General features: G+C 39.4%; 2 protein-coding genes across 2 annotated transcripts; one reads left to right on the forward strand and one right to left on the reverse strand.

Annotated features, from left to right (window-relative positions):
- The first annotated feature begins 460 nt into the window (after positions 1-460).
- On the forward strand, positions 461-8,305 carry LOC133444367 (kelch domain-containing protein 10-like). The gene is made up of 10 exons (XM_061722105.1): positions 461-688; positions 1,288-1,380; positions 2,328-2,549; positions 3,523-3,677; positions 3,766-3,914; positions 4,030-4,114; positions 4,188-4,254; positions 4,345-4,392; positions 4,480-4,619; positions 5,873-8,305. Exons 1-10 carry the CDS (start codon positions 607-609, stop codon positions 6,080-6,082), a joined length of 1,251 nt encoding a protein of 416 aa, XP_061578089.1. The 5' UTR covers positions 461-606; the 3' UTR covers positions 6,083-8,305.
- On the reverse strand, positions 5,000-23,247 carry LOC133444366 (uncharacterized). Its single transcript, XM_061722104.1, has 20 exons — positions 23,087-23,247; positions 19,482-19,625; positions 19,290-19,396; positions 19,100-19,214; positions 17,471-17,587; positions 17,325-17,386; positions 16,098-16,250; positions 15,657-15,848; positions 15,470-15,569; positions 15,247-15,388; positions 14,936-15,119; positions 14,272-14,371; positions 13,432-13,550; positions 13,305-13,336; positions 12,871-12,983; positions 12,596-12,753; positions 12,430-12,524; positions 12,021-12,099; positions 11,817-11,925; positions 5,000-8,460 (listed from the first exon to the last, which is right to left on the reverse strand). The coding sequence occupies exons 1-20, from the start codon at positions 23,157-23,159 to the stop codon at positions 8,387-8,389; spliced, it is 2,268 nt and encodes a 755-aa protein (XP_061578088.1). The 5' UTR covers positions 23,160-23,247; the 3' UTR covers positions 5,000-8,386.
- Between the last annotated feature and the right edge of the window lie 2,920 nt (positions 23,248-26,167).

Raw genomic sequence — 26,167 nt, forward strand, 5'->3', positions numbered from 1 at the left:
GACTGACCCATATCCTGGGCTTGAGGGAAGGGCTATTTGAGAAGAGATGGCAAAAGTGGACATTTTATCTAGAGAAAGCATAAGGATGCCGACCTCTTTTTTTTCTTTCTCTTTAGTTTTTTTGGATATATTAATGTGCTAACCCACAAGTTTATGTTCATGTGTTTCTACTTTTTATTTTTATTTGTTTGTTTGTTGCACGGTGAATATACAGATAATTTTTGGAATCTGGTAAAAATGTGCAGTTGTAATAACCTGAAAATCCAATAAAGACAAAGTGACAAAAAAAAGAAAAAAAAAAGTCTATCTCAATTGGTTTGAAGTTGAAATGTTTGGCCCCGGTTGACCTCATTGCAACACTTTCCAAGCTGTTTCACATTTTCATGCGGCTCTTGAATGCCACACGAGCGGCGCCGCGGCCTCTGATTGGCCGGTTCGGGCCAGCTGGCTGTGACGTCACCAGCAGCAGCTGTGCTGGACGGTCGCTGCAGATATTTCTTTTACTTTGCGCCCGGGCTTGTGCTGGCTGTCAGTCCCATGCCACGGCGTCTGCCCGAACCCTCGTGGGTTCCTGTCCCGGTCTGGGTGTGAGTCCACTCTGTCACGATGTCTGTCGAACACGAGGGGACCTTCAGTCATCTCAACAAGTTTGAGAAACTGTCGTGGAGGCCCTCCGTCCGTGACTCAGGTTTGTAAACACAACCAGATGCCAGAGAGTGTTGGCATCAGCCCGGCCATGCTGACGCTGAACGCTCGCTCCGCTGGGACACGGCGGCTCTGGTTTCGGTCTGGTTCTGTATTTGTGCTGTTCTGGACACTTGTGGGTCTGAGTTTTGTGTGATGATGATATCTCTGTCAGGGTGGCTGCAGTGGAAAGGCCGGACTGAGCTAACGGGGCTACGGAAGCCATGCGGGAGCCACTATCAGCACTTTTCTCATTAATATTTTATCTAGATGGATACTAACATGTGGGTGTGTAACAGAAAATTCAAAACTAAAAACGCAATGGAAAGTTTACAGCACTCAGGCTCAGGGTTTGTTTTCCTCATTTGACTTTTGAAAACACGTGTCTAGACTAAATCAATATTAACCTTTAACACCAGCAGGTATGACTCATGTTGACTTTATCAACATCTGTTGAACAGAAACCCATTCACTTTTCATCCCTGAGGATTTTCAAAATTACACAGATTGGGATTGTCTTTACTTGCATCATGGGACTATATATATGCAGGATATGCACATGATATAAATTGATGAATATTTTGTGTGTCTTTGGATTCTCAGGCTCCAAGAAGCGAGCGCGATGGCTTCAGGCTCGCCGCCTCTTCTCCCCCACCTGCCCCAACCTGCGGATCCCCAACAGGTTTCTGAGAGAAGGTACTGACAGGAGACCAGGGTCAGATACAGTATTTCATTGAAAAGCTAAAGCATTCTAGCAGTGGCGTCAATTCAGTCGAAGCTAAGGTACGGCAAGGTTACGAGTCACAGAAATTAACTAGAGTATCAATCAACACGCCCAGCAAATACTCATCACAGAAGTCTGCTACGGAGCTTATCTGTGTGGTCAAGAAAAATGGAACTTTTTCAAATGCAGTCTCGCTCACTGCAAAAACTAAAAAAAAAAAGGAATATTTGTCTTATTTCTAGTTAAAATGTCTAATTTTTAGTCAAAAAATCTCATTACACTTAAAACAAGAGTCATCACCAGAAAAATAACTTGTTATTTGACCATTTTCACCTGTTTCAAGTAAATTTTCACTTGAAATAAGTAGAAAAATCTGCCAGTGGGACAAGATTTATCTTCTCATTACAAGCAAAAAAATCTTTTTCCACTGGCAGATTTTTCTACTTGTTTCAAGTGAAAATCTACTTGAAACAGGTGAAAATGGTTGTTTTTGAGTCTTGTCTTAAATGTAATGAGATTTTTTTTTGACTAAAAATTAGACATTTTAACTAGAAAATAAGACAAATATTCTTGTTAAGATTTTGAGTTTTTGCAGTGTATAATAACTAGTGAAATCGATCATGTTGTTCTGATTTGCATTTGTAGTTATTCTATATGTATTAAATAATAGAATAATCAATACAAATAGACACAGAGTAAATCCATAAATGTATTTAAAAAACAAACATTTACATTTTCCCTTGAAGCCAAGGTGTGGCGGCTGCCATACCTTGGTATACCCAATTGACGCCCCTGCATTCTAGTTAGTTGGCATTTAGTGTAGACTTGATGATTTATACTTTGTTTATACATTTGTATTTTAAAATGAGGCACATTTTCCCTTTTATGGACTCTCATCTTGCAATGATTCCTCCCACAGGGCACTGTATACCACCTGCCCGCAGCGGGCATCGCTGTGTTGCAGACAACGCCAACCTGTATGTTTTTGGAGGTTACAATCCAGACTTTGAGGAGGCAGGCGGCTCGGAGAATGAAGACTACCCTCTGTTCAGGGAGCTTTGGCGGTTTCACTTTGCCACAGCCTCCTGGCAGCAGGTCCGCACAGAAGGCTACATGCCCACAGAGCTGGCGTCCATGTCAGGTAAAGACTATGACCCACTTGATGCTTGAATGAATGTGGGGAAGCACGGGTGGGCTCGGCTCCTCTTGAAAGAGACCTGAGCTCATCCAGCAATGGCTGGTAGGGTTGTTCCCCCACAAATGTGCTCGGGCCAGCCCCCAGTCTCCTGGAGTACCCATAATAACATGACAAAAAAAACACAGATTAAGGTAATAGTATAGTATTTTTATTAATTAACATGGAACATAGTCAGCTTTTTGTACCCATGTGCATGTTATTGTTAGGTTTTTGGAGGGGAGTTATGAGTAATTCTAATTTATCATCATTTGTTTGGTAGTGGACACGTCCCTTCTACATTTTGAAAGTACTATATCTACAATATGCTCTTTTTGACTATTTACTTGCATGTATGATTTATAGTTAAATATTAACTTTCATTTCAGCTGGAGTCATGGTACCCATCACTGCTTCTTTTTTTTCTTAACCATTTGAAGTGTGTGTCGGACAGGAAAAGCTGCAGTGAGACCATAAGTGAAACCAAAATAGAGTAGTGATGACTCATCAGTAAAAATTCACGAAACAGATGTATTGAATTGCAATCAGATTATTGGAGAGGAGTCTATGTCTGAAAGCATTTATTGAGCTCCAGTTACTTGATGTGTTCTGATGAGTTAATTAATTCCCTGGATGATTTCTTATACATTTCAAATTGTTTCTTTAAATGTTAATGTTGTTATACTTTAAAATTCTATAGTTTACAGCAGTCAGCTGATCACTTGCATTGCTATAAGTAATGGAGTAGAAATGCGTATCAGTATTCATCAGCCTCATCAACATACTATGTGTGTTACAAACGCACACACCTACTCGTCAATATATTGAAAAGAGCAGCCAGAGCTTCTCCAAATTGACCTTCTGTGTGTAATAATTTGCTCAGAGTCAAAAACATGTTAGACTGTACCGGAGTTTAAAGACAGTTATGTTGCTTTTTCAGCCGCCTTACATGGGAACAACCTGCTTGTGTTTGGTGGTACTGGAATTCCATTTGGTGAAAACAACAGCAATGACATCCATGTCTGCAACGTTCAGTACAGACGATGGAACCTGCTCAACTGCAAAGGGAAGAAACCCAACAAGATCTACGGGCAGGTAACTGCAGCGTCCAAAATCCTAAAGCTTTAGTCTGTGTTGTCTCTGTTCTCCTTCATGATTATTCATTGGGGCTTTTCATTTCCAGGCTATGGTCATCATTAATGGCTACCTGTATGTGTTTGGAGGGACAACAGGCTACCTTTACAGCACCGACCTGCACAGGTTGGACCTGACCACTAAAGAGTGGACACACCTTAAACCCATCAACGCACCATCAGATCTGCCTGAGGAGAGGTCCGTCTGCAAGTATCATTATTGACACGACAACAACTAAGATCCTGCACGTTTTCATCTGAAGTGCATCTCCAATATGTTGCTGTAGATTGAAGATTAAATTATGATGTTTCAGGTATAGACACGAGCTCGCCCATGATGGGCAGCGAATATACATTTTAGGAGGTGGGACTTCTTGGACATCGTATCCCCTGGAAAAAGTGAGAACATCTCAGATTTCAGAGTTAAAAAAACCCATAATAAATAATTAATATTTCTGTTTCTGTTCTACAGATTCACGCCTATAACTTGGAGACCAGTTACTGGGAGGAAATTATCACTAAACCCCATGAAAAAATAGGTACGCAATTCATGTTTTTGTTTATTCGTAATAATTTATATGGTGTCTATGCACTACTCGTTGAATAATTGAATTGTGTTATCATCACAGGATACCCTTCTGCCCGCCGATGTCACAGTTGTGTGCAGGTCAAAGATGGTAAGGGCTAGTTCACGTAGTATTAATTGGACTCATTTAACTAAAAGATTGAATTTTACCTCTCACCCCCACTGTTTCTCCACCCAGAGGTCTTTATATGTGGGGGTTATAACGGCGAGCTGATCCTGTCCGACCTGTGGAAGATTAACCTGCAAACTTTTCAGTGGACAAAGCTCCCAGCTGTCATGCCAGAACCAGCTTACTTTCACTGTGCAGCAGTCACTCCGGTCAGTACATTTTCATGTCAATACTTGAAGGTTTGTGCATATTCTCTTTCTCTGCATGAAGATTACCTGAAACCATCATAATAGTTGGAAAATATGCTTACATTTAACAAAAAAAGACAAGTATAGCAGGCATATATTTATTCATTTTTATTTTTTGAGGAAACTTGATATTGCATGACTACCAGATGCAAACGTGAACCTCTGCGATTGACCCATTTAAAAAATTTTAATCAAGCCTTTTAGTTCAATAAGAGGACAAGTAGGTGCAAGTTGGCTGTCTGTTTTGATCAAAGAACAGGGATCTATCAAAGTCTGATCACTAAATATTTGTCAAATTGTGTCATGGTACAAAAAGACATTTGAGTTGTTCATTGAATGAGACTTGTCTGAGTTGCACCAGTCCGATGTCATATTGTATGAAAATGCAAGAAATTCAAGAGCATTATTAGCATTGGTGACCTGCTGTGACTTTTTTGAAGCAAGAAAAATGAATACGTGGACCATGTAGACATTTACTAAATTTTGGAGCTTTTACAGCAACAGAATGCTTCTGTTTTTGAGGAATTATTTTCTTGTACAGATGCTCTTCATAAGCATTAATAATTTGTTATAATTTCACACAGGAATTGCACCAACTATTTAAACTTAATTTCACAAGATATCAAATAGAGATTTATTTAAATTGTGGTTATTACACAATACACACTGAATAGGTGGTGATTTGTACATTCTTTCTGCCATTGAAATAATACCCATGTGTGTTTTAGATCCTTTTGTGCTGGCAATCAAGTTCAGTTAGTTACATGTACCTTACACTTTTTTTTAAACTATTTTAAAGAAAATACTAAGGGAAATACTCAAGGGCTACATTATTATACTACATTATATTTTATACAATTAATCGAAGCTTGTACTGTAAGAACATTTTAAAGTGCTTTGTGACTTCCCTCATATTTTAAACTGGTTCACATTGTTTTGCAACTTCGTATATAATATATATTTTTTGCTTAATAGAAAACTAACCACTTAATCTGGTACACCAGATGTACCTAATAAAATGTAGTTGAGTATAAATAAGTCATCGTTTACTAATAGCTTTCTTAAAAATGATTTGATTCTTGTTGAGAATCTGGTTTCAGTTATGTTTCTGAAGTTGGAAAGCTACATTTTTCCTTCACAAGCAGATTTGCTTCGTGCCGACTGATGCAGTCTTCAGGAAACTAGTCACAAAGTTTGCTGCTCCTCTTCCTCAGGCCGGCTGCATGTACGTCCATGGTGGAGTTGTCAACATGTCTGGGAACCGAAGGACTGCCTCTTTGTATAAAGTATGGTTGGTGGTGCCCAGTCTGCTGGAACTGACCTGGGAGAAACTGCTGAAATCATTCCCTCATTTAACCCAGCTGTCCACCCTTCAGCTGCTAAGCCTGGGACTGACACACACATTAATTCAACGGCTAAAATAGCCTGAACACAAAGACTGACTGACTGAGGTGAAAGGAGCAGCACCATTGCCAAATTGGTGGTAAGTAGGTCAGCACCAGCTTGATGATGTCAGCAACTTATGAAAATACTTCATTTTAGACCTTTATGTATAATGTGCTGTTTTGTTTTTAAAATGGAATGTTCATTTTAAGTTTCATCAGAGGGAATGCACCGGTGCCGACAGCAGACTGTCAATTATTCTTGATTCTTTTTTTCTTTTTTAAACTTCAGTGTACCCCAGATAAGTTTTCTAATTTGCATTTTGCATGCCAGTTTCTCTATCACAGAAACTTGTGCATCACAAGAGTAGGATGTCATCTGGTGAAATGCAAAATAAATGTTGTTTCATGTAGTTTAATATTAGTTTGAGATGGGGCTTGTCTCACTTTAGCTGAAGCAACAACATTGCACCCATTTTGCTGTATTTGAGCTTCTGCTGCGTCCTCTGTGAGAAGGGCCATCCGGATACATGTACTGTAGTTTAAAAAAGGTGAAATACACCCTAAAAGTGGAATTTGTGAGAAAGAAGGCTGATTCTCAGAACAACGCTGCACTGCTTATAAAGCTCAATCATCTAACGGGTATCTCATAATGGTCTAAATAGGTCAGTTATTTTAAACTGTGCTTTAGCTGAAAAGGTATTTTCTGGTTGGCTTTTAACAGTAGTTTTGTTGTTCAACTGAAAATGGTTACCCTTCTTGATCCCACTGGGTATTTTTTGAAAAGGTGAGAACCTGAAAGCCTCTTTGAGACACATGCCGCTCAACATCACTGTGAAACCTTTTGTGCTTCAAAAATTCTTTGTTGATTTTATAAATGCCTACACCTGCAGCTCCAGTGATTCTCAATAATTTTCTTTCCTTCGTCTGGTGCCTTGTGACCTTCTAAGAATTGTTTTCCTTTCCATTCTTTAACACTAAATTATTCACACCTCTGAACTGTGCTCTTCACATGAGCCTTTTACTTGATATATTTTCTTCTCCTGATAAATCAGGAATTACTTCTGCAACTTTAACTTAAACCCACAACATTTTTTTTTTTACATATTCGTTTTAAATGTTCTGCTCTTTATGTTGTGGAAATGTACCCAAGTGTAAATGTTTTTTCCCCATTTTATTTCATTGTCACTTTCAGTATCCACTTTATGCCTCGATATCTAAACCTTTCTCACTGTGACATGCAGTAAGTGCTATTGTTTTTTTTTCCCACCGTTTTTAAGACTGTTGCACCATCATTTGGTTCTTGGTGAGAAACTGTAAAAGGAGAACTTGTCAGGGTGTAAGGTGTCGTGGATAACAAATACTGACGACTTCGCTGTCCGAACGCCTGCAGACTTAGCACTGTTTTTCTGTATAGAGATTTGTTAGTCAGGCCTGGAGTTCTTTACAAGTTACTGTGGACTGTAATCTTAAATGCTGTGCTGATAATGTCCTGATGCTTATTTGCCTGTGTTACAGTACATTATTACACTGAGTGTTCTGTGTAATCCACAGTAACTGTTGATATTTAGCTTTCTGGTGGCTATTGCACACCAAAATGCCTTTCCCCCCCCCCACTCAACACTGTCCTTATGTATTTCTGACATTTCATGGCCTTATTTATTCTGTTTTAAATCAGTCTGATTGGCAGTTATGCAGCCAGAATCTAGATTGACATGTTTATATTTGCATCTCTTGATGTTAATGAAGTTAAGTAATCTGCATGTCAACACAGGTGTGCATGCCACTTTACATTAACTCTTGGGAGAAGATGTGAACGTGTCCTTAAAGGCAAATATGGCTGCATTGTTTTGTCCTTTTTTGTCCGTACAAACAATAAAAATAGGCAGCTGGTTTTTCAAAATCTTGTATGGAAATATTTTTTGTTAAATATCAACCCTGCTGTGTTTCAAATCATAAAGTGGAAGCCGCTTGTCACGGACGTACCATATTTGAAGCTCGTGTACACCCACACAGAGTATATGTATGTCATTAGTGTAAATGCATACCATCAGTTTGTAAAACAACTGTAGTTTACTCTTTCACATTTTGTAAAAAGGATTGATGCTTTATGGTTAGATGTTGGCCTACAGTATGTACTGTAAATATTACAACAGTCATCAGGAGTCATTATTTAAAAGTGCCTACCTGAGATTTTCTTTTTCAGTTAGAAAACAAAAATATTTAAATTCTCAGTATTTCCACAGTGGCATTTGAAATGTTTATCACAAACATAATAAAATGTTACAGAGCTCAATTAGTCCTTCATGTTTGGGGAAAAAATAAAAATTCGATAAAAATTCCTCCTCAGCATCCCGCTGGAGACGGAGCAAAGAAATAGAGGGCCAGTAGGATGAGGTAGACGACCATCAGAGCTGTACCTGAGGAAGTTAAGACATCATGAACAACCAAGGCAATCTAAGGGGCATAATATTGAGCCAGAAAGTTTCAGTATCACAAAGGTGACTCTTGTCCTGGAAAGTTGTCACGGTAACTAAATTACATCTTTCTGGAACCAAACGCCTGATAATTGCATCTCTCGTTTCATTTAAAGCTGGGCATACACTGTGCGATATTTTAAATCGTTTGAGACAGCCCCATCTTACACTGCACGACTAGATCGCTGAGTTCAAAAGTTCACAGCCCACGATTTATGGTCTCACACTGTACGACCCGATGCTATGATGCGACCCGTCTGCTCACACTATACGATCATAATCCTCCCGTCGGAGGGGGTGGGCTGTTCCCACCACCCAAACGTGCGTCCTGCCCACCCAATCAAAGGTTATGGGGATCCTTTATTTTTTTATATATATATATATATATATATAAAAAAAATCTAAATATCTGTACCGTTTCTGATTGGGTGGGCACTGCGCATCATTTTTAGACACAACAATGAACGTATACCGCAAAATTTGTGTCTCGGCGGAGGGACCCGACTCCCAGCAAAATGAGCACAACAGAGAAGAGAAGTGTTCTGAACAGCGCACACTAAAGGCTGATTGATGGTTCCGCGTTACACCAACGCAGAGCCTACGGCATAGGGTACGCGGCGACGCGCACCGTATGCTGCGTTGGTGTAACGCGGACCATAGGGCTGGGCGATATGGACCAAAAGTCATATCTCGATATTTTCTAGCTAAATGGCGATACTCGATATATATCTCGATATTTTTTCTGTGCCTTAATTGGGGTTTCCCCCAAAGCATTATAGCATAGCATCTCTGTTAGCTTAATTTTTTTCTGAGGCAAACCCTTAAAAAAACAGTCAGTTTTAATACAAAGCCTCGTGCCAAATGTCACACAGGTTCCTTTATTAACAGAGGTCTGCACAATATCAAAATGTATAAAACAAATGAAATAAAAATAAACTGCCTGCATATATAGAATAAAAATGCTTCTTGAATAAAATAAAACAAATATCCCTTCCCTGCATAACAATTAAATACACTGTGCAATTAATACAATGTAGACAGTAACAGGCAGACTTTTCCACTGAGGTTGACAGTTGTGCAAATAACAAAACATTTGTGCAAATCTCAAATAAAACATTCAAGTCAATTTGTCACAAAATAAGCTATATCAAAATCATAAAAAAAAAAAAAAGTTTTTTTTTTTTTTTTTTCAAAATCGATATAAACGATATTGTCTCGTACCATATCGTGTTTGAAAATATATCGATATATATTAAAATCTCGATATATCGCCCAGCCCTAGCGGACCATAAATCAGCCTTTAGCAATTTGTGACATTCTGTGTGGCGATAAATGAAAAAAGATTAGACAACGCTGTGATTGGACAAGGAATTGGCTGGTCAGACGTGGGAAATGCGGTCTTTTTTTCTGCTATTAAAACATGATTTGTAATTTGAATTTGAAACACTTTAAACTACAAATAATAGTTTTTGACGTGACATCAGAGATTGCGCATGCTCTCTGCGAAAGGATGAGGCCAGTCGGGTCGTAGCACGACCAGGATTTCAAACACGTTTGATTTTCTTGCGAGCACACGATTTGTGATCGGGAGCTCGTCGTGAGGTGTTAATCTCTCGTTAATCTCCTTTTCCTGCTAAGACCTGCTGCAAACGTAATGCATAGCTAGACACCAGCTTCTGGCAGCGCTCCTGGGGAATCTTAGTCCATTCCTCATGGGCAAAGGCCTGCACTTCACTAGGGTTCTTGTGTTTGCGTGCTGCAACTGCCTTTTTTAAATCCCACCAGAGACTTTCAATGATGTTTAATACAGGTGACTGTGATGGCCAGTTTAATATCTTCCAGGACTTTTTCTGAAGCCTTGGTGGACTTTGAGATTTGCTTGGGATCATTGTCCTGTTGGAAGGTCCAGTGACACCCAAGCTTCAGCTTTCTCACTGAGGGCATGACATTTTCTCCCAGGATTTCCTGATACTTGACTGAATCCATCTTGCCCTCCACACGCTGCAGGTTTCCAGTGCCAAAGGAAGCAAAGCAGTCCAGAGCATCGCTGAGCCACCACCATGCTTCACTGTAGGAAGGGTGTTTTTTTTTTGTTTTTACAGTGTATGTTTTCTCTTTTTTTTCTTCTCTCCTTCAGACAGACCGCTGATCCATAGGCCCGAAAAGTTACAATTTTGTTTCATCGCTCCACAGAACAGAATCCCCAAATCTCTTTGGCTTATTTATATAGGTTTTTGCAAATTGGAGCCTATTCTTCTTATGCTTTTGGGTCAGTAGTGGTGTAAGTCTTGGAGTTCGGGCATGGAGCCCTTCAGGATTTAGTGCACACCTTACTGTGGAAACTGAAACCTCAGTGCCTACTGCCACGAGGTCTTGCTGGAGGTCTTTTCCAGTCAGTCGATGCTTTTTGACCACCTCCTCATGAGTTTGGTAGCAGCCGATGATTGCTTCCTCTTTCTGCCATGTCCAGGTAGAGGAGCCACTGTTCCTTTAACTTTAAACATGCAAACTATGCTTACGACTGTATCTCTAGGAACATTCAGTGCCGTGGCTGTCTTTTTGTATCCTTTTCATTTTTTATGCAACACAATGATCTCTGAATTTTTTTGTCAATTCTCTTGACTTAGCCATATCTCTAACATGGAATCCAACTTTACCATCAACAGACTTTTTATTTGAGGTGTTCTATCTCAAGCACACCTGGTACATTAAATTAAGACCATGATTGGTTGCATCATATGTGCTTCAGACCACACCCAATTTGAGAAATATTATTTAGGGGGTTGAATATTTTCGAGACTGCAGTGGTCATTAAAATTGGCATTTTCTGCTGAATTCAGAGAAACCACTTATAATATTAGTTGTGTTGAGCTATTTTTTTTTTTCTTATTTGATTCGTTTATGCAAACAGCTTATAGTTTGTACATATTGGCAATAAACCTAATTTGCAGTCGGTCGGGTAATTTTGATTGCAACTGTACGTACTGGTGACAAAAAGTAAATGTCGTAAACTTTCAGCAATAATTAAAAGATCTTCATATGCAGTATACTGAGAGACTTAGTGATTAAACGGGGGCAATTTTGTTACCAAATTTAAACAGGTTAGAACTTTTTTTCTTTAACTCGCATGCAAACTCAACAGTTATAGAACCCTCAAATCTAATGTTACGTATTTCACCAGGGAGCAGAAAACTTTTTTTTATTTATTTATTTTTTTTAAATATATTAATTTAAACACATTTCTTTAAAAAATATCTGCACAGATTTTTACTTTCTAAACCTTAAAAAGATCAACTTACCCTGAAAGTAATCACACTTGCCATCCATGAAGATGTAGTTGACTAGAATTACACTGAAGATGCTGGTCCACACATGCTGGTCGCAGAACAGCAGCACGAATCCCACATCCTGGATACAACAGAGATGGTTTCTTATATAAAAACAACAAACTATTTGTATGAATGAGAAAGTTGAAGATGAAATCTGAGGGAAGAGTGTCTCACATAAAAGGCATTAAACAGGACCAGTATGGGAATCTGGAGCATGCAAACTTGCACAGCGATGCAACTTCCAACCTCCAAGCTGCAAAAAAATAAAGGCAATTTAGATTCAGACTTTTATTAGTCCCCTGGGTGGAATAGTCTTGGGCTTTAAAAATCACATTTTTTTATATGAACAACAGATATAACAAGTCACACAATTCACTAAAATCACCAGTAGTTTAGACCTTCAAAAGCCACGACGAGCAAGGTTAGTGATGACCAGTCATACCATCTGCACCCAGATGTCGATTTCGTTTATACAATATGGCATATTTTAAACACCTCAGGACCAAAGCTAGTTACACCCAGAGCGCCTCGTGCTTTTCTTTAAATTTTGTGTATAAAACTGTCCCTCTATAACCCAAATTACCTAAGACTGATGTTGTTCTGGAGTGCAAACTGGATCCCGTTGACAATCTCTGGGATCTCGGGGACCATTGCGAGGACTGTCACCCCTATGAAATACTGGAGGAAGACAGATGTTAACACGGTTGAAGTGGACTACATACCGCCAGTGCTCTGATAAGTGTACTCACCTGCGATATGTTGGGCTGGTTGAGAATGGGCTGGATGTGTTCGGTGGCGAGATCGGCACACGCAGAGGTCAGCACAGTGGCCACAATGAGGATGACCAAAGACCTCCACCGCGACCAGTGGACAACTGCTCCATGGGCGCCAGTCTCTGCACGGACAACTAGAACATAGTATTTGTAGTGTTTAGTATAACAAACCGAGTCCTCTGGGTTGGCTGTAAACCAGTTTAACGATGGCTAATGCAGTTATGAGATTGCCCTGGAAGTGTGAATCATACCCTGTCCTTCGCCAACATGGATGTTGTAAATGTGGGAGTGTGTCTTAAGAGTAAATATAAGACCGATGATGTAGGCAACGGGCAGAAGGGCAGAGATGGTGTACACCAGAGGCCTAACAACAAGAACATACACAGTCAAAGAGAGGCAGAGGAAACACACAGGCTTCATTTGTGACATTAGAGCGGCTTTAAAGTATTACTCTATCTAAAACACAGATCAGTTTTACATTGACCCTTATTTGACAGCTGATTCAATAAACTCATTGAAAGACAGTGTTAACTTTGAACTTCTAAACCAAAAAAATGATGAGCATCAAATAAACTCACACCTACAAAGCACCAGCACAAACATTTTTATTCTGTACTGAATGTTTCTGGAAGACACACATGCTCATCACTTATTTTAGAGTGTGTAAGAATATAATAAAACTTACTGTACGTGGTTGTGGAACAGTGTATTGTTTTTCTGCTGATGGAAACAAAAATTCAACATTATACAGGGCTGTGCATGTGAATCTGAGCATGTTAAAGAAGAGATCTGAGTTTTTCTAGACTAACGACCAGATCATAGTGGCAGTTGTGGCACTCGAACATGCTGCTGCCATTTCCTGTGGAGTTGGTGCAGACGTCGCACACCAGGTTCCCATAAGCCTTGGAGAACAGGGTGGGGGCAAACACACCTGCCAATGACAGAAAGGAGGAGTTTACAAATACAAATGTGGCAAACAACTTGTATATTTGAATTTGTTGTTAGCTGAGCATCATCAAGTGCTTTTGTTTCACACTTGGAATTGAATATTTGAACCGTGAAATGTTATTGTACTGCCTTAGCCCTTGTTTGTGTACAAAGTATTAACTAAGAGTTGGCTGTAAGTAGTTGAGCTGTGATTTGTGTGCTTTTTTTTGCTTTAAAAAAAAAATGGATTCGTGTAAGGACAAAAATATATAAGTGGCCTCTGAAACTGCCCACTGAACTATTACTTTAAGGCTTCAAGTTTTTCCAAGCTGTCCCCCGCCATCTTGGTCTTTTTAGTCAAGCCAGACGTGTGTCTACAGACACTGTGTGCTCATATGATTGTATCAACAATGAGGCATGAAGCATGTATGTCCACTTTACTAAAAAACAAACAGCAAGTGACACCATAAACTCCTTTTAGAAAGTCTGACTGATCCAAGAAATTAGGAAACATGCTAATTTTCTCTTGGAACTCAATACAATATGATTCCACCCTTTTGATTTTTTGCAAACTTCATTTAGGCCGAGGATCAGTTGGTCACCATTTTCAAGAGGTTTGCAGTTAAAATGAGTTTCTTAGTACTGTGGAATTAAAAATTATTTTTTAGCTTCTTGTAGTGCGTGAATGCAGCTAATACAGTATGTGTTGGTATTCAGATACTCACCACCTACAGAGATGAAGAGCAATGCAGAGCTTACTCCTGCAGATCGACTGTTGAATCTTTGCTCACTGTGTCTCAGGCCTCCAATTATCATGCAGATTCCCTAAAAAAACAAAAAAAGTGGGTTGAGTGGGCACACAAGAGACTATTGCCCTCATGCAGGCGGCGCCAATTCGAATCGCGCTTTCAAAATAAAGGCCACTACAGCCACAAAGAGAAAAAAAAAAAATCACATTAAATTTCAATAGACTTCTGTCAGGGTTAAAATTACTGTATAATTTTAGGGTTTCAAAACAACCATTTATGAATCGTCATTGAGCTAAAGAGAGCTCATACTGGGCACACACTACTGTGCTAAAATTGGCAGTTTTGAAGGATTATAGTCATATACAGGTTAAAAAAAGTTAAAGGTATATGGTTTAATCCATTCATGCAAATGGTTCTAGAATGAAACTGTTACATGTAGAATATACATATATATTTATTTATAAAAAATTAAAAACGCATCAGGAAACAATAATAAATAATAATACCGTATTCCAATAATAAAGTTTATTATTCATGAAAACTTCTGAGAAAAATGTGAAATCTCATAAACTCAAATGCAGTTTTTTCCCCAAGGTGAGGACTAAAATATAAAATTTCATGCAAGTGCAAGCTGGCTCACAGGTATGAAGAGGATGCATCCGATCAGCGTGCCAGTCAGCGCTGCCTTAACAACTTCCTGCAGACACGGGTTGGCTGCTTGGTGGCCTCTGATCAGGGCCGTGATGTAAAATGTCAGCTCTGTGATGGACCCGAAGGTGGCATTGACCACTGCACCCACAGCAAAGTTACTCTGGGCAGCGATACTGCAGATAAAATGAGGATCAATAATCAACATAAAAGTGGCCTTTATTCTATTTTATTATTATTTTGTTACTGTCATTGTATGTGGGTATAATAGGTGAGGTTTTAGGAGCAATGAACACTTCTCACCTGGCAATGCCCATACCAATATAATACGACAGAGGTATGATAGAGCCAATTGCTACGGCGAACTTGACATCAGAGCTGGCGTACTGGTTCTCTCTGTCGACATAACCAATTACCAGAGCAACTATGACTAGAGGGAGAAGATCTGAAGTGCAGTTCAAAGATTATAACAGATTTGAATCTCACACACACAGACACACACACACACAGTAATGGTCAAGGATACTGACGGCAAACACATTGATCCCATCAACAGTGTACTTGTAGTAGTACCAGTTAGCAGCGTGGTAGCAGCACAGCAGCGCTCTCGTCTCATAGCCGTGATGCTGAGGGCCAAGTAGAAGAACATTGTTAAATCCACACCTCTCCAGGATTGCACAACGTGACTGGTAAATGTTAAATCAGCCTTTCACCTTCCTTTGTGTGCTGGAGGAGATGAAGACATCCTCAGGAGCCATGAGGAGAATTACACTCAGACTCTGTGCATTCATCTTGCAAACTGGGATGGTGAAGACCAGGATCCAGGAGATGAAACAGACCAGGGAGTGAACGATCACCAGAGGAGGATATCCCAGCAGCAGCCATATGTATGTAGAGAGCCGATGCTTTCCAAGAAGAAGGACGTTCACTGTCAATTTATTTTACACTTGATCTGTGTAAGAAAACTCATCTAATCTGAAGTAACTTGTCAAGTACGTTTCATTTGTGTCAGTCTACAACACAAAATTCCCTCACACGGCTTTACAGTTTGCAGAGCACATGACAGCATCTGGTTTCAGGCACACAATAAGACATTCAAAAGCTACTTGTGTCATCAATGTTTATCTTATACTTTTGCAAGCGGGAACAATTACCCAGTAGGGAGTGCGCAGAGGTCTCTCTGGCATGTCTGAAACTGTCGCCTCTGTTGGTGAAGGCAGCAGAACCGGTGAGTTATCCTCCACCGTCTCTATGCTGCACTCGCAGTCTGGTGCCAGCTCGCAACATCTCCTCAGAGTATTTCCTATCTGGAGATTTACAAGGACAGGAACGTTAATTTCATCCCTCATAAAAGGAAACAAAAAAAAAAGTTTACACTCCATCACATTTCACATATTTTTAAAATCATAAAAACTTTTCAATTTTAAGGAAATACTCTTCAATGTAGTCTTCATAGCAATAAAGGATATTAAAGCCAAACTAGATTAAACACAAGATAGATAAAAGAATTTAAATAATATCAGTGCACAATGAAGTTTCAATTTTCAAAATTTTTCAAAATGAGTCCTATCCTTAAGAACACACTGACATAAACTCACAATAAATAAATAAATAAATAAATAAATAAATAAATATCCACACATTATTTAAACCTGCTTATTCCTATCTAAGGGTCACAGGGATCTGCTTCAGTCAGGAGTCTATTCCATTTGTCTTTGTCTGGTGAAGTGGGTATAATCTTAATTTCTATGTTGATTAAAATCAAGCATCTTAAACTGACACAACGTTTCCATCAAGAAAAGGTTGGTCATTGGTGTATCAACCATTTATAAAATGTACATTAAATTGCATAACTGGTGCACATTTTGCAATCAACACTGATCTACATGCCACAGAGTGACCAAAATAAATGTTCATTTTGAGTGAACTAGCTCTATTTTCTTAGTTCATCCACACATAAAATGTGACTTGAGTAGAGCATGACCTCTGTGGCGGATTAATCCTAACCCTAACCAATTATCACGCTCCCTGTCTAAACCTTATTAACCAGTCACTTGAAGGCAACAAGCATTAACCTTCAGACAGGTCAGGACAAAAAACCGTGGGATTGCATCACACCATGGAAACGATGTGGATCAGAGGAGATAAACTGACCAAATCTTAGAAGATTCATAATGTGCGTTCAAACTGTGGACAGTGTGTTCAATATTGCAAACAAGTTCCTGCAAGCACTAGTGTTGCAGACCTCTGGTGTTATTCAGACTTCTGCTTTCGGGACAAGTCAGTGATACACTATGAGGAAACGACATGTTTTACTGCAACTGAATCTTAATTTTGTTACCAGAAAAGGAAAATAACAGACAAAACAAACCAAACAGTACCTCGTGGATTGTGTTGCCAAATGGCCACAGGAAATAGCAGCTCAATTTCCAGCAAAGCTTACCTGAAGACAGAGAAACAGAAATGAATGTGGGGAAAAGCTAATCAATATTATTGAATATTGTCCACGAGTGACTGGTTTACCTACCATAGGGTACCCCGATAATAGTGATGAACATGAGAACGCCGACCAAAAAATATGCCAGGGACACCCACCAACCAAAGAGGAGCACATATGCTACGTTTCCACATGTGATGAACTGACCTGAAAACAGGAGATTAAACAGGAAAAGCCATGAGTGAAAGACTGGCACGTTGTTTACCAGACACAAAACACTGCTTTAAAAATCAATACTTTTGTTTCATCCTTTGTATGCATGAGTTTCCTTTACAAATATTTACCTGACCAAAAATAACAAGAGCTTGAGACTAAGTTTAGTCACTCTGCTGAATCTTGAAATGGTCTGCACAGCAACAGCATTTTCCTCATGATAATTTGGATGAAGAGGGTAATTCTTAGACGTTGAACAGATTTTTTTGTTTGTTTTGTTTTGATGTCCCCGCCAGGACATCTACATGTAGTTACATTAGCAATTATGTTGAATGTTTTCCATTTATATAATGTGTCACGATCGGTTAAAATTGTTCTGAAATTGTCTTAAAAATCTTCTAAGATTGATGGACAGCGACCTCTCTACGAGCACTGCTGAGCTTGTTTCTCTTTGGTATTGTGTTAACACACACCTGGATGTTTCAGCCCAGCAAACTAATAAAATGCCTGCTTTTAAAGAGGTGGTTATACTTTTTGATGATCAGTTAATCCAGGGCATGTAATTATTAGCACCCTATGTACCCAAAAAGGCGCTTCCTAGTTTCTCACAGACTGCTGCTGCACTTTGTCCTGATTCCTCTTAAATAAAAAATGGTCTGGTATAACATGTCCCCTGCTCAGGTGAGGTTTTAAGACCTGGTGAGCACCGGATGTCTTGATATGTAAAACATTATATTGAAACAGGTTCCACTTTGTTTATCACATGGCTAGATGTTGTGGTTTTCCTCAGTTATTATCTCTTTACAGTAGGGATGGGCGGTATGGACTAAAAAATTTATCACGATAATTTCTGGCATTTATCCCGATAACGATAAAAATGACGATAAAAAAAATACCAATTCAACTCTATCTTTGTAACTAAACTGTAATGACTCAGATCCGCCATGTTTGTTACACAAAAACCTCATCAACAGGAATTTTTCTTTCTTTCTTTCTTTCTTTCTTTCTTTCTTTCTTTCTTTCTTTCTGGCTCATTTCTTTCTTTCTTTCTGGATCATTTTTTTTTTCTTTCAGACTCATTTCTTTCTTTCAGGATCATATCTTTCTTTCTTTCCTTCCTTCCTTCCTTCCTTCCTTCCTTCCTTCCTTCCTTCCTTCCTTCCTTCCTTCCTTCCTTCCTTCCTTCCTTCCTTCCTTCCTTCCTTCCTTCCTTCCTTCCTTCCTTCCTTCCTTCCTTCCTTCCTTCCTTCCTTCCTTCCTTCCTTCCTTCCTTCCCGTACGTTGTGCGTGGATTTAACACAGAACCATAAATCAGCTTTACACAAAAACATCATCAACGGGAATTTATCATTTTTATCGTGAGATGACAAATTCTTACCGTGGGGAATTTTTTTGACGGTTTATCGTGAACGGTAAAATATCGCCCATTCCTAGCCTGTACCAAACCTGTTACTGGTAATCAGTCAACACAAACTTTATAATCAATACAAGCTCAATAAAGTGTACCTGGGCCGGAGTGTGGTTTAACAACATTGAGGTCAGTGTAAAGCTCTTTCACGACATCTGACCGGTCTTCAAATGGCCGCTCTGTAACGTGGCTCTTCCATTTTCTGAACCCAAACTGAAAGATAAAACAAATACTGAGCTCATGTTTCTTAACTCCAGCCACTCTTATTGGAAATGTAAAACTTCTCACCCTGTAGTTGTTGACCAGTTTATTGGCCTCCACCTCATTCTCTGCTCTGATGGTTCTCTTGCTTGAGATTTCCTCCCAGCTGTCTTCACAAGAGTGATGGCTCGCACCTGAAACAGAAAGCAGCAAGATAATCGGGAATGTCCTCAAACATGTCAGCCCCAAAGATAGAAATGATCATTACGGAGCACTCACATGTGTGGATAGACATGCATTTTGCTTTCGGGCACGAGGACTTATGTGAAGATGGAGCACATGCATGTTTTGAAGTAAAGTGTTGAGCTCCACGCAGCCGGGGATGAACGTCTTCGTGATTGTAACTCTCATCATATGAAGAATCTGTAACAGAAACCATTCACTGAGAGGCCCAAAAGATGATGAGGATAGGATTTTCAAAGGAACAACAGTGTTTAACAAAGACATATGTAAACTGTTAATCTGTGTAGGAATAAAACTTGAAGTTTTTTACCACTTGTCCATAAGCAAGGTAGTCATGTTGCACCATTTGTACAAAAGTCACTCTTGGTGAGAAATATTCTTATCTACAGCCTTCTGTATTATGTGTTGCTCATATTTTGGGTTCTCATTTGTTTGATTTATATATTTAAATTGAACCTTAATTGGTTGTTGCTCTCATAATTTAGTTGTCAAGAAACTGAACAATGATAAATAAAAAAGTACTGAATCTTGATTATTATTATATCCTAACCATATAATACATGTATTAACATTAACATTTCTTTACTGTTCTGGTACAGTAGTGTTTGACTTGTTCCTGAAATGTGCTATATAAATAAATTAGCCTTGCCTTGTACAATGACTTTCAGACAAAAGAGAAATGCGTTCCCACGTAATATGGGTGTAATATGCTCATATTAATCAACGTTTAATATGCAGGGAAGACCAAACAGGGTGTGTCAGTGCAGTCAAACAGGTCTTTGTATTGAGAATTGCCTTGCTGCTTCAATATATATTTGCGCTGCAGCCCATTCTTTCTTTACAGTCATGCTAAGTCACATTACTTCACTACACCCTTCAGTATCCAGATCTCCATTGTGAGAAAATCAACTTAAACTGCAAAAAAAACTTAAAGGCGTACAATTTTAGAGCAGCAGTCTCTCAGAGAGATGTAAAACTCTCATTGCAGACCATGCCTTTGATGGTTAATTCCTGGATTGTTCCCATCTTATCTTCGGTTCAGCTGGTCATTGACGTAAATACCTAATGAGTCCATCATGGCAGCAGCTCAACACTTTTAAGCACATACACATGGTCAAGACATTCTGCTGTGGTTGAAGTTCAAACAAGCATCAAAACGGGGACGAAAGGGGATTAAATTGAACGTGGCATGGATGTTGGTGTCATTCATACTGGCCAGCATGTGGGACAGAAAAGAAAAAAAACATGCAGTAAGCAGCAGGGATCTGAGTGAAAGTGCCTTTTTTGATGCCAGAGGTCAGAAGAGAATGGCAAGACTGGTTTAAGATGATAGAAATATATCAGTAAGTCAAATAACCAGTTGTTGCAATCAAAGTATGATGAACACCATCTCAGAATGAAGTATATGGGTAACAGCGGTAGAAAACCACACCGTGCAAGACTCGTGTCAGCTAAAAAAAGGAAACTGAGGCTACAATTTACCAGAAACAACTGAAATTGGGATATAACAAGTCTTGATTTTCTGCGGCAGCATTCACATGATATGGTCAGAATTGCATGTAAACAATATGAAGTTATAAATGTATCCTGCTTTGAATCAATTGTTCATGTTGATGATGGTGATGATGATGAAAAACTATAACCAAGGTATTGTCACCGACCATGTCCATACCTTTATGAGCACAGCGTACCCATCTTCTAATGGCTATTTCCAGGATAATGCACCATGTCACAAGGTTCAAATCGTTTCATGACCATGAGATCTCTGTACTCAAACGACCTCCACAGCAGCCGACATTAACCCAATGGAGAGCCTCTGAGAAGCGGTGGAACGAGATTCGTGTCTTGGATGTGCAGCCAACAAATCTCCCCTCATTGTGTGATGCTGTAATATCAGTATGGACAAAGATAAATGGAGGAAAAACTCTCCTCAAGGGCAAAATGTCTTTACGTCTACGACGTTGCTGCTGCTTATTGCTTGTTCTGTAGGGAAACCAGAGGAATGATCAAACATCCCCCATGTCATTCCTTCATGCAGTCATTAATCTCAATTGAAAGAGATGATGAAGACACAGAATGAATACTGAGGAAAGAACTGTCATCACCAGACAAACAAGGACGAAAGAAAAAATAATAATTAAAAAAAAAAGTTACTTCCCCTTTTCAACAGCTCGGAAGAGTCAACACATATTTAGGTTGTCTCGTTTTGCTTCCTCTATTTTTTCTCTGGGCTTCCCTGTGTACTTACACATTCAGATTTGGTTGTTCACTACTCACAATTGTGCTACTTGGGGTACATTTTATTTTTTTGTTTGTACGTTTAGTGAGTTTAATGGGGTTCTGGACTGTCGTAAGGATGATAATAATAAAAGATCTGGTAAACCAGAAATTCTTTGTAGGCATAGAAAATAAGAAAGAAAATATATTGAGGGCTGGCTGTCACCCCCAGACATCTCCAGCAGATCTCCAGACTCTAAACAGGACTGAAGCAGATCCATCCCCAGAGCCGGATTAACGCAAAGGCAAACGAGGCATGTGCCTAGGGCCCGAAAAAAAAAAAAAAAACGTTTTTTTTTTTTTTGTCTGCACACATATTAATGGTTGATAACGGCTCTGCATACGCATACACATACATACATATACACATACAGACATACATACTACAGCACACTTTGTCTTACTGCAAATTTTATTGGTCTTTGTAGATTTGACTTCTTATTTAACTATTCAATTTAATCAACACATTTAATTAAGATTTTCTGTAAAATGCTCACAATCAATAAGATAAGGATAATTTAATAGCATTTAATAGAGCGTTGTAATAACGTATAAATAATAAAAATCTAAAAATAGTCTGATAGACTGTTTAATATACAACACATGACTTATTTTGGAATACAAAAAACCAACTTGACTATGACTATGCTATGTAAAATGTGAATTAAGTTTTATTAGTAACTTTGGTAAGTTTAAGATTTCATAAATAACATCGATGGAGGGGGGCCCAAAAATCACAGTCTGCCTAGTGTAGTCCATTTATTTAATCCGGGTCTGTCCATTCCTCAGTCCTTGGGATGAATCCATCCATTCATCCATTTATCATACGTGCAACAAAGGATGGATAAACAAATAATGGCAATAAATAGTAGCTGGAGTGTTTGTTTGAGCAGTATGTTGTGTTCTCGTAGTTTAAAAACATTAAAATGATTAGAAATACAACCTCGCTCATTTGGATTGACTGTCATTCATTCATTCCCCTGATGTATCAAGAACCGTAACTAAACCATAACTTAACCATAATAACCAGCAACCTCCCCACAGTGCTTAACTTAATATGATTGAATCATTTAGGTTAACAGCCTGTTAATAACAGGATGTCATTCTTGTGGCTATAAGCACAAGCACGCGCCTGGACGCGCACAGACACAATCCCTCCTAATGAAAACATCGTGACTTGTGTCTTATTGGGACGACATGTGCGTGTCGTCGTCTCTACTCCTGATGGCAAAAAAAAGCTTCAAAACACACAGGTCGAATTAAAATGGAGAACTTGCGCACCTTGCAAGGATAATAAGCTCAGTGCGTCTATACTAAAGTTTTTTACTTAAACGAAACCCAAACAACCTCCACGAGTCACTCACCCAGCCCAGGTTCAGACCTCCTCCTGCTGCTGGTCGCGTCCGACTTTTGTGTTGTGGATAGAGATAGAGACATGTCCGCCAGTGTGAAAAAAAATCAAAATAAATAAAAGACGTCACGGTTTAGTCAGTCCATTCCTCGCTCTGAGTCGGACACCGCTATCTCCGCTCATACAGAGTGGACGGCGAGCCGCTGGGCATTCTGGGTAATGTAGGCCACTGTGGTGGGGGTTCCTTAAAGGAAAACGTCCCAATAAAAGCAAGGTAACACTTCAGAGTAATACGGAGGAGTATCAGGGCCATGCAGAAGAAAAAATATTTGAGAGGGGAAGATTTTCTTTTTATGGGGCCCTTCGAGAAAAAAAGTCGAGATTAATGTTGAAATACAATTTCAAGAAAAAAGTCGAAATTTCGTGAATAAAGTCGAAATTTAGCCTTTTTTCTCAACATTTCAACTTTATTCACAACATTTCGACTTTTTCTCGACATTTCGACTTTTTTCTCGACATTTAGACTTTTTTCTCAAAATTGTACTTCAACATTAATCTCGACATTTCGACTTTTTTTTCTCGACATTTCGACTTTTTTCTCGACATTTCGACTTTTTTCTCAATATTTCAACTTTATTCACGAAATTTTGACTTTTTTCTCAACATTTCGTCTTTTTTCTCGAAATTGTACTTCAACATTAATCTCGACATTTCCACTTTTTTCTCGACATTTCCACTTTTTTCTCGAAGTGCATAATGAAAAAAAATTCCTCCTCTAAAATATTATTTTTATTTTTCTCCTGCCTGGCCCTAATACTCTTCCATATAAGAATGAACCAGTGTTCTGCAAAACAAAGTTTGGAAGTTTAAAATTGTGAAATTAAAACTTAACGGTTAAACTGTTGTAAAGCAACAAGAAGTAATCATTTGAAAGTAAATATATGTTATATCATGGTGTACATTTTGATTTAGTTCTTCAGAATCAGAATCAGAAAGAAATTTATTGCCGAGTAGTTTTTTTAACACACACAAGGAATTTGTTGTGGTGATTTGGTGCAATACAAAAGAACAAATAGTGAGATATAAGATATACGGTAAAAGAAAAAGAAAAAAATGTACAACATGTTGGTTTTAAAGTGCCAGAGTAATGAGTCTGTGCAGAGATGACCCAGGATGTGCGTTAATGTGATGCATAAGGTCAGGATTGGAGTCTTTACGTTAATGTAACATAGAGTCGGGTGGGGGGACAGTCTGTGGTAGACGGGGGTCTGGGCCCTTGTTGATGAGGACAGCTGCAGTCGGGAAGAAACTGTTTTTATATTGTGAGGTTTTGGTCCTTTTATTTTATTTTTATTTAACCTTTATTTCACCAGGAAACAAAAACTCGTTGAGATTAAAAATCTCTTTTACAAGAGGGTCCTGGCCAAGACAGGCAGCAACATGACATATGACACGACACATAACAAAACACAAAACACTGTTGACATTACTCATAGCATTTGCAGGCAGAATTGGACATTTCAAGATCTGTCAGGAGCGATTTAAAAGCATTAAGTGAGACCAGTTCTCTTAGATTCAAGGTGTTTTGTAGCTGGTTCCATGAGGAGGGCGCAGCATACCTGAAGGCCTTCTTTCCCAGCTCAGTATGCACTCTAGGGACAGATAGTAGCAGACGCTCCTGAGAGCGTAGATGGTAGCCTCCTGATTCTTTACGGTCAATGTATGACTGTAAATATATTGGAATCAGACCAAGTATAGCCTTGTAGACGAAAATGTACCAGTGGTTGAGCCTGCGAGTGGACAAGGCCGACCAACCCACCCGGGCATACAATGTACAATGGTGAGTGAGAGCTCTCATATTCGTGATAAATCTCAATGCACCATGATAAACAGTGTCAAGCGAATGGAGGCATTGAGAAGATGCATGCATATACAGAATGTCACCGTAATCCAGCACAGACATAAAAGTGGCTGCAACCAACCTCTTCCTAGCATCAAAAGAAAAACATGCCCTATTTCTGAAAAAAAAAACCCAGTTTCAACTTAAGTTTTCTAACAAGTTGATGAATTTGTGGCTTAAAACAGAGAGAGTCATCGATCAGAATTCCCAGATACTTGTATTGGGACACAGTCTCAATCTCAAAGCCCTGGGACGAGGTGATACGGGGGATGTTCACAGGCTTAGACCTTTTGTTTGAGAACATCATAAGTTTAGTCTTATCAATATTCAAGACAAGTTTACGGTCCTGATGGAGCGCAGCCTCCTGCCAGAGGGAAGAGTCTGAAACAGTTTGTGTCCGGGGTGGGAGGGGTCTGCCGCCATCTTTCCTGCACGCTTCAGGGTCCTGGAGGCTGCAGGTCCTGGAGAGATGGGAGGTTGCAGCCAATCACCTTCTCTGCAGAGCGGATGATACGCTGCAGCTGCTCCTGTCTTTTACACTGGCAGCAGCTACCAGATGGTGATGGAGGAGGTGAGGATGGACTCAATGATGGCCGTGTAGAACAGCACCATCACTTTCTTTGGCAGGTTGAACTTCTTCAGCTGCCGCAGGAAGTACATCCTCTGCTGTGCTTTTTTGATGAGGGAGTTGATGTTCAGCTCCCACTTGAGGTCCTGGGTGATGAATGTCCCCAGGAAGCAGTAGGACTCCACAGTGTCTGCTGGGGAGTCACACAGGGTGAGGGGGGCAGGTGGGGCTGCGTTCCTCCTGTAGTCTACAATCATCTCCACTGTCTTTAGAGCGTTGAGCTCTAGGTTGTTCCAACGGCACCGGGTCACCAGCTGGTCCACCTCCACCTAATACTTAAATCATTTTGTTGGCTGAAATAAATAGATACAAACATTTCCCTCAACAGTAGAATGCTAAGGAGATAGTTTGTAAAGCAACTCTATATAGCAATACCACTTTTGACCACATTCACAACACTGTGCTAATGAGACAGGATGGTCTGCCATGCCTTGTAACACCAGTTTCTCCCACTAAGGGGCTGTCAGATGAACTTTGTTGTGATATCATGTTACATGTGGTCAGAAATGGTAATACTTCATATAGTGACTTCAAGAAACATTTTAGCATTTTCTTTTTCTTCTAGA

This window comes from Cololabis saira, chromosome 5, assembly GCF_033807715.1.
Source record: "Cololabis saira isolate AMF1-May2022 chromosome 5, fColSai1.1, whole genome shotgun sequence".
Taxonomy (NCBI): Eukaryota; Metazoa; Chordata; class Actinopteri; order Beloniformes; family Belonidae; genus Cololabis; species Cololabis saira.

Excerpts from the sequence above, each read along its gene's own strand:
- LOC133444367 (XM_061722105.1), top strand. The coding sequence starts at position 607 with ATGTCTGTCGAACACGAGGGGACCTTCAGTCATCTCAACAAGTTTGAG. Across the intron at positions 1,381-2,327 it reads CAACAGGTTTCTGAGAGAAG|GGCACTGTATACCACCTGCC; the intron begins GTACTGACAGGA and ends TTCCTCCCACAG. Across the intron at positions 4,115-4,187 it reads CATCGTATCCCCTGGAAAAA|ATTCACGCCTATAACTTGGA; the intron begins GTGAGAACATCT and ends TCTGTTCTACAG.
- LOC133444366 (XM_061722104.1), bottom strand. The coding sequence starts at position 23,159 with ATGTCTCTATCTCTATCCACAACACAAAAGTCGGACGCGACCAGCAGC. Across the intron at positions 15,389-15,469 it reads GATCAATGTGTTTGCCGTCA|ATCTTCTCCCTCTAGTCATA; the intron begins GTATCCTTGACC and ends ACTGCACTTCAG. Across the intron at positions 8,461-11,816 it reads CAAGTGTGATTACTTTCAGG|GTACAGCTCTGATGGTCGTC; the intron begins GTAAGTTGATCT and ends TAACTTCCTCAG.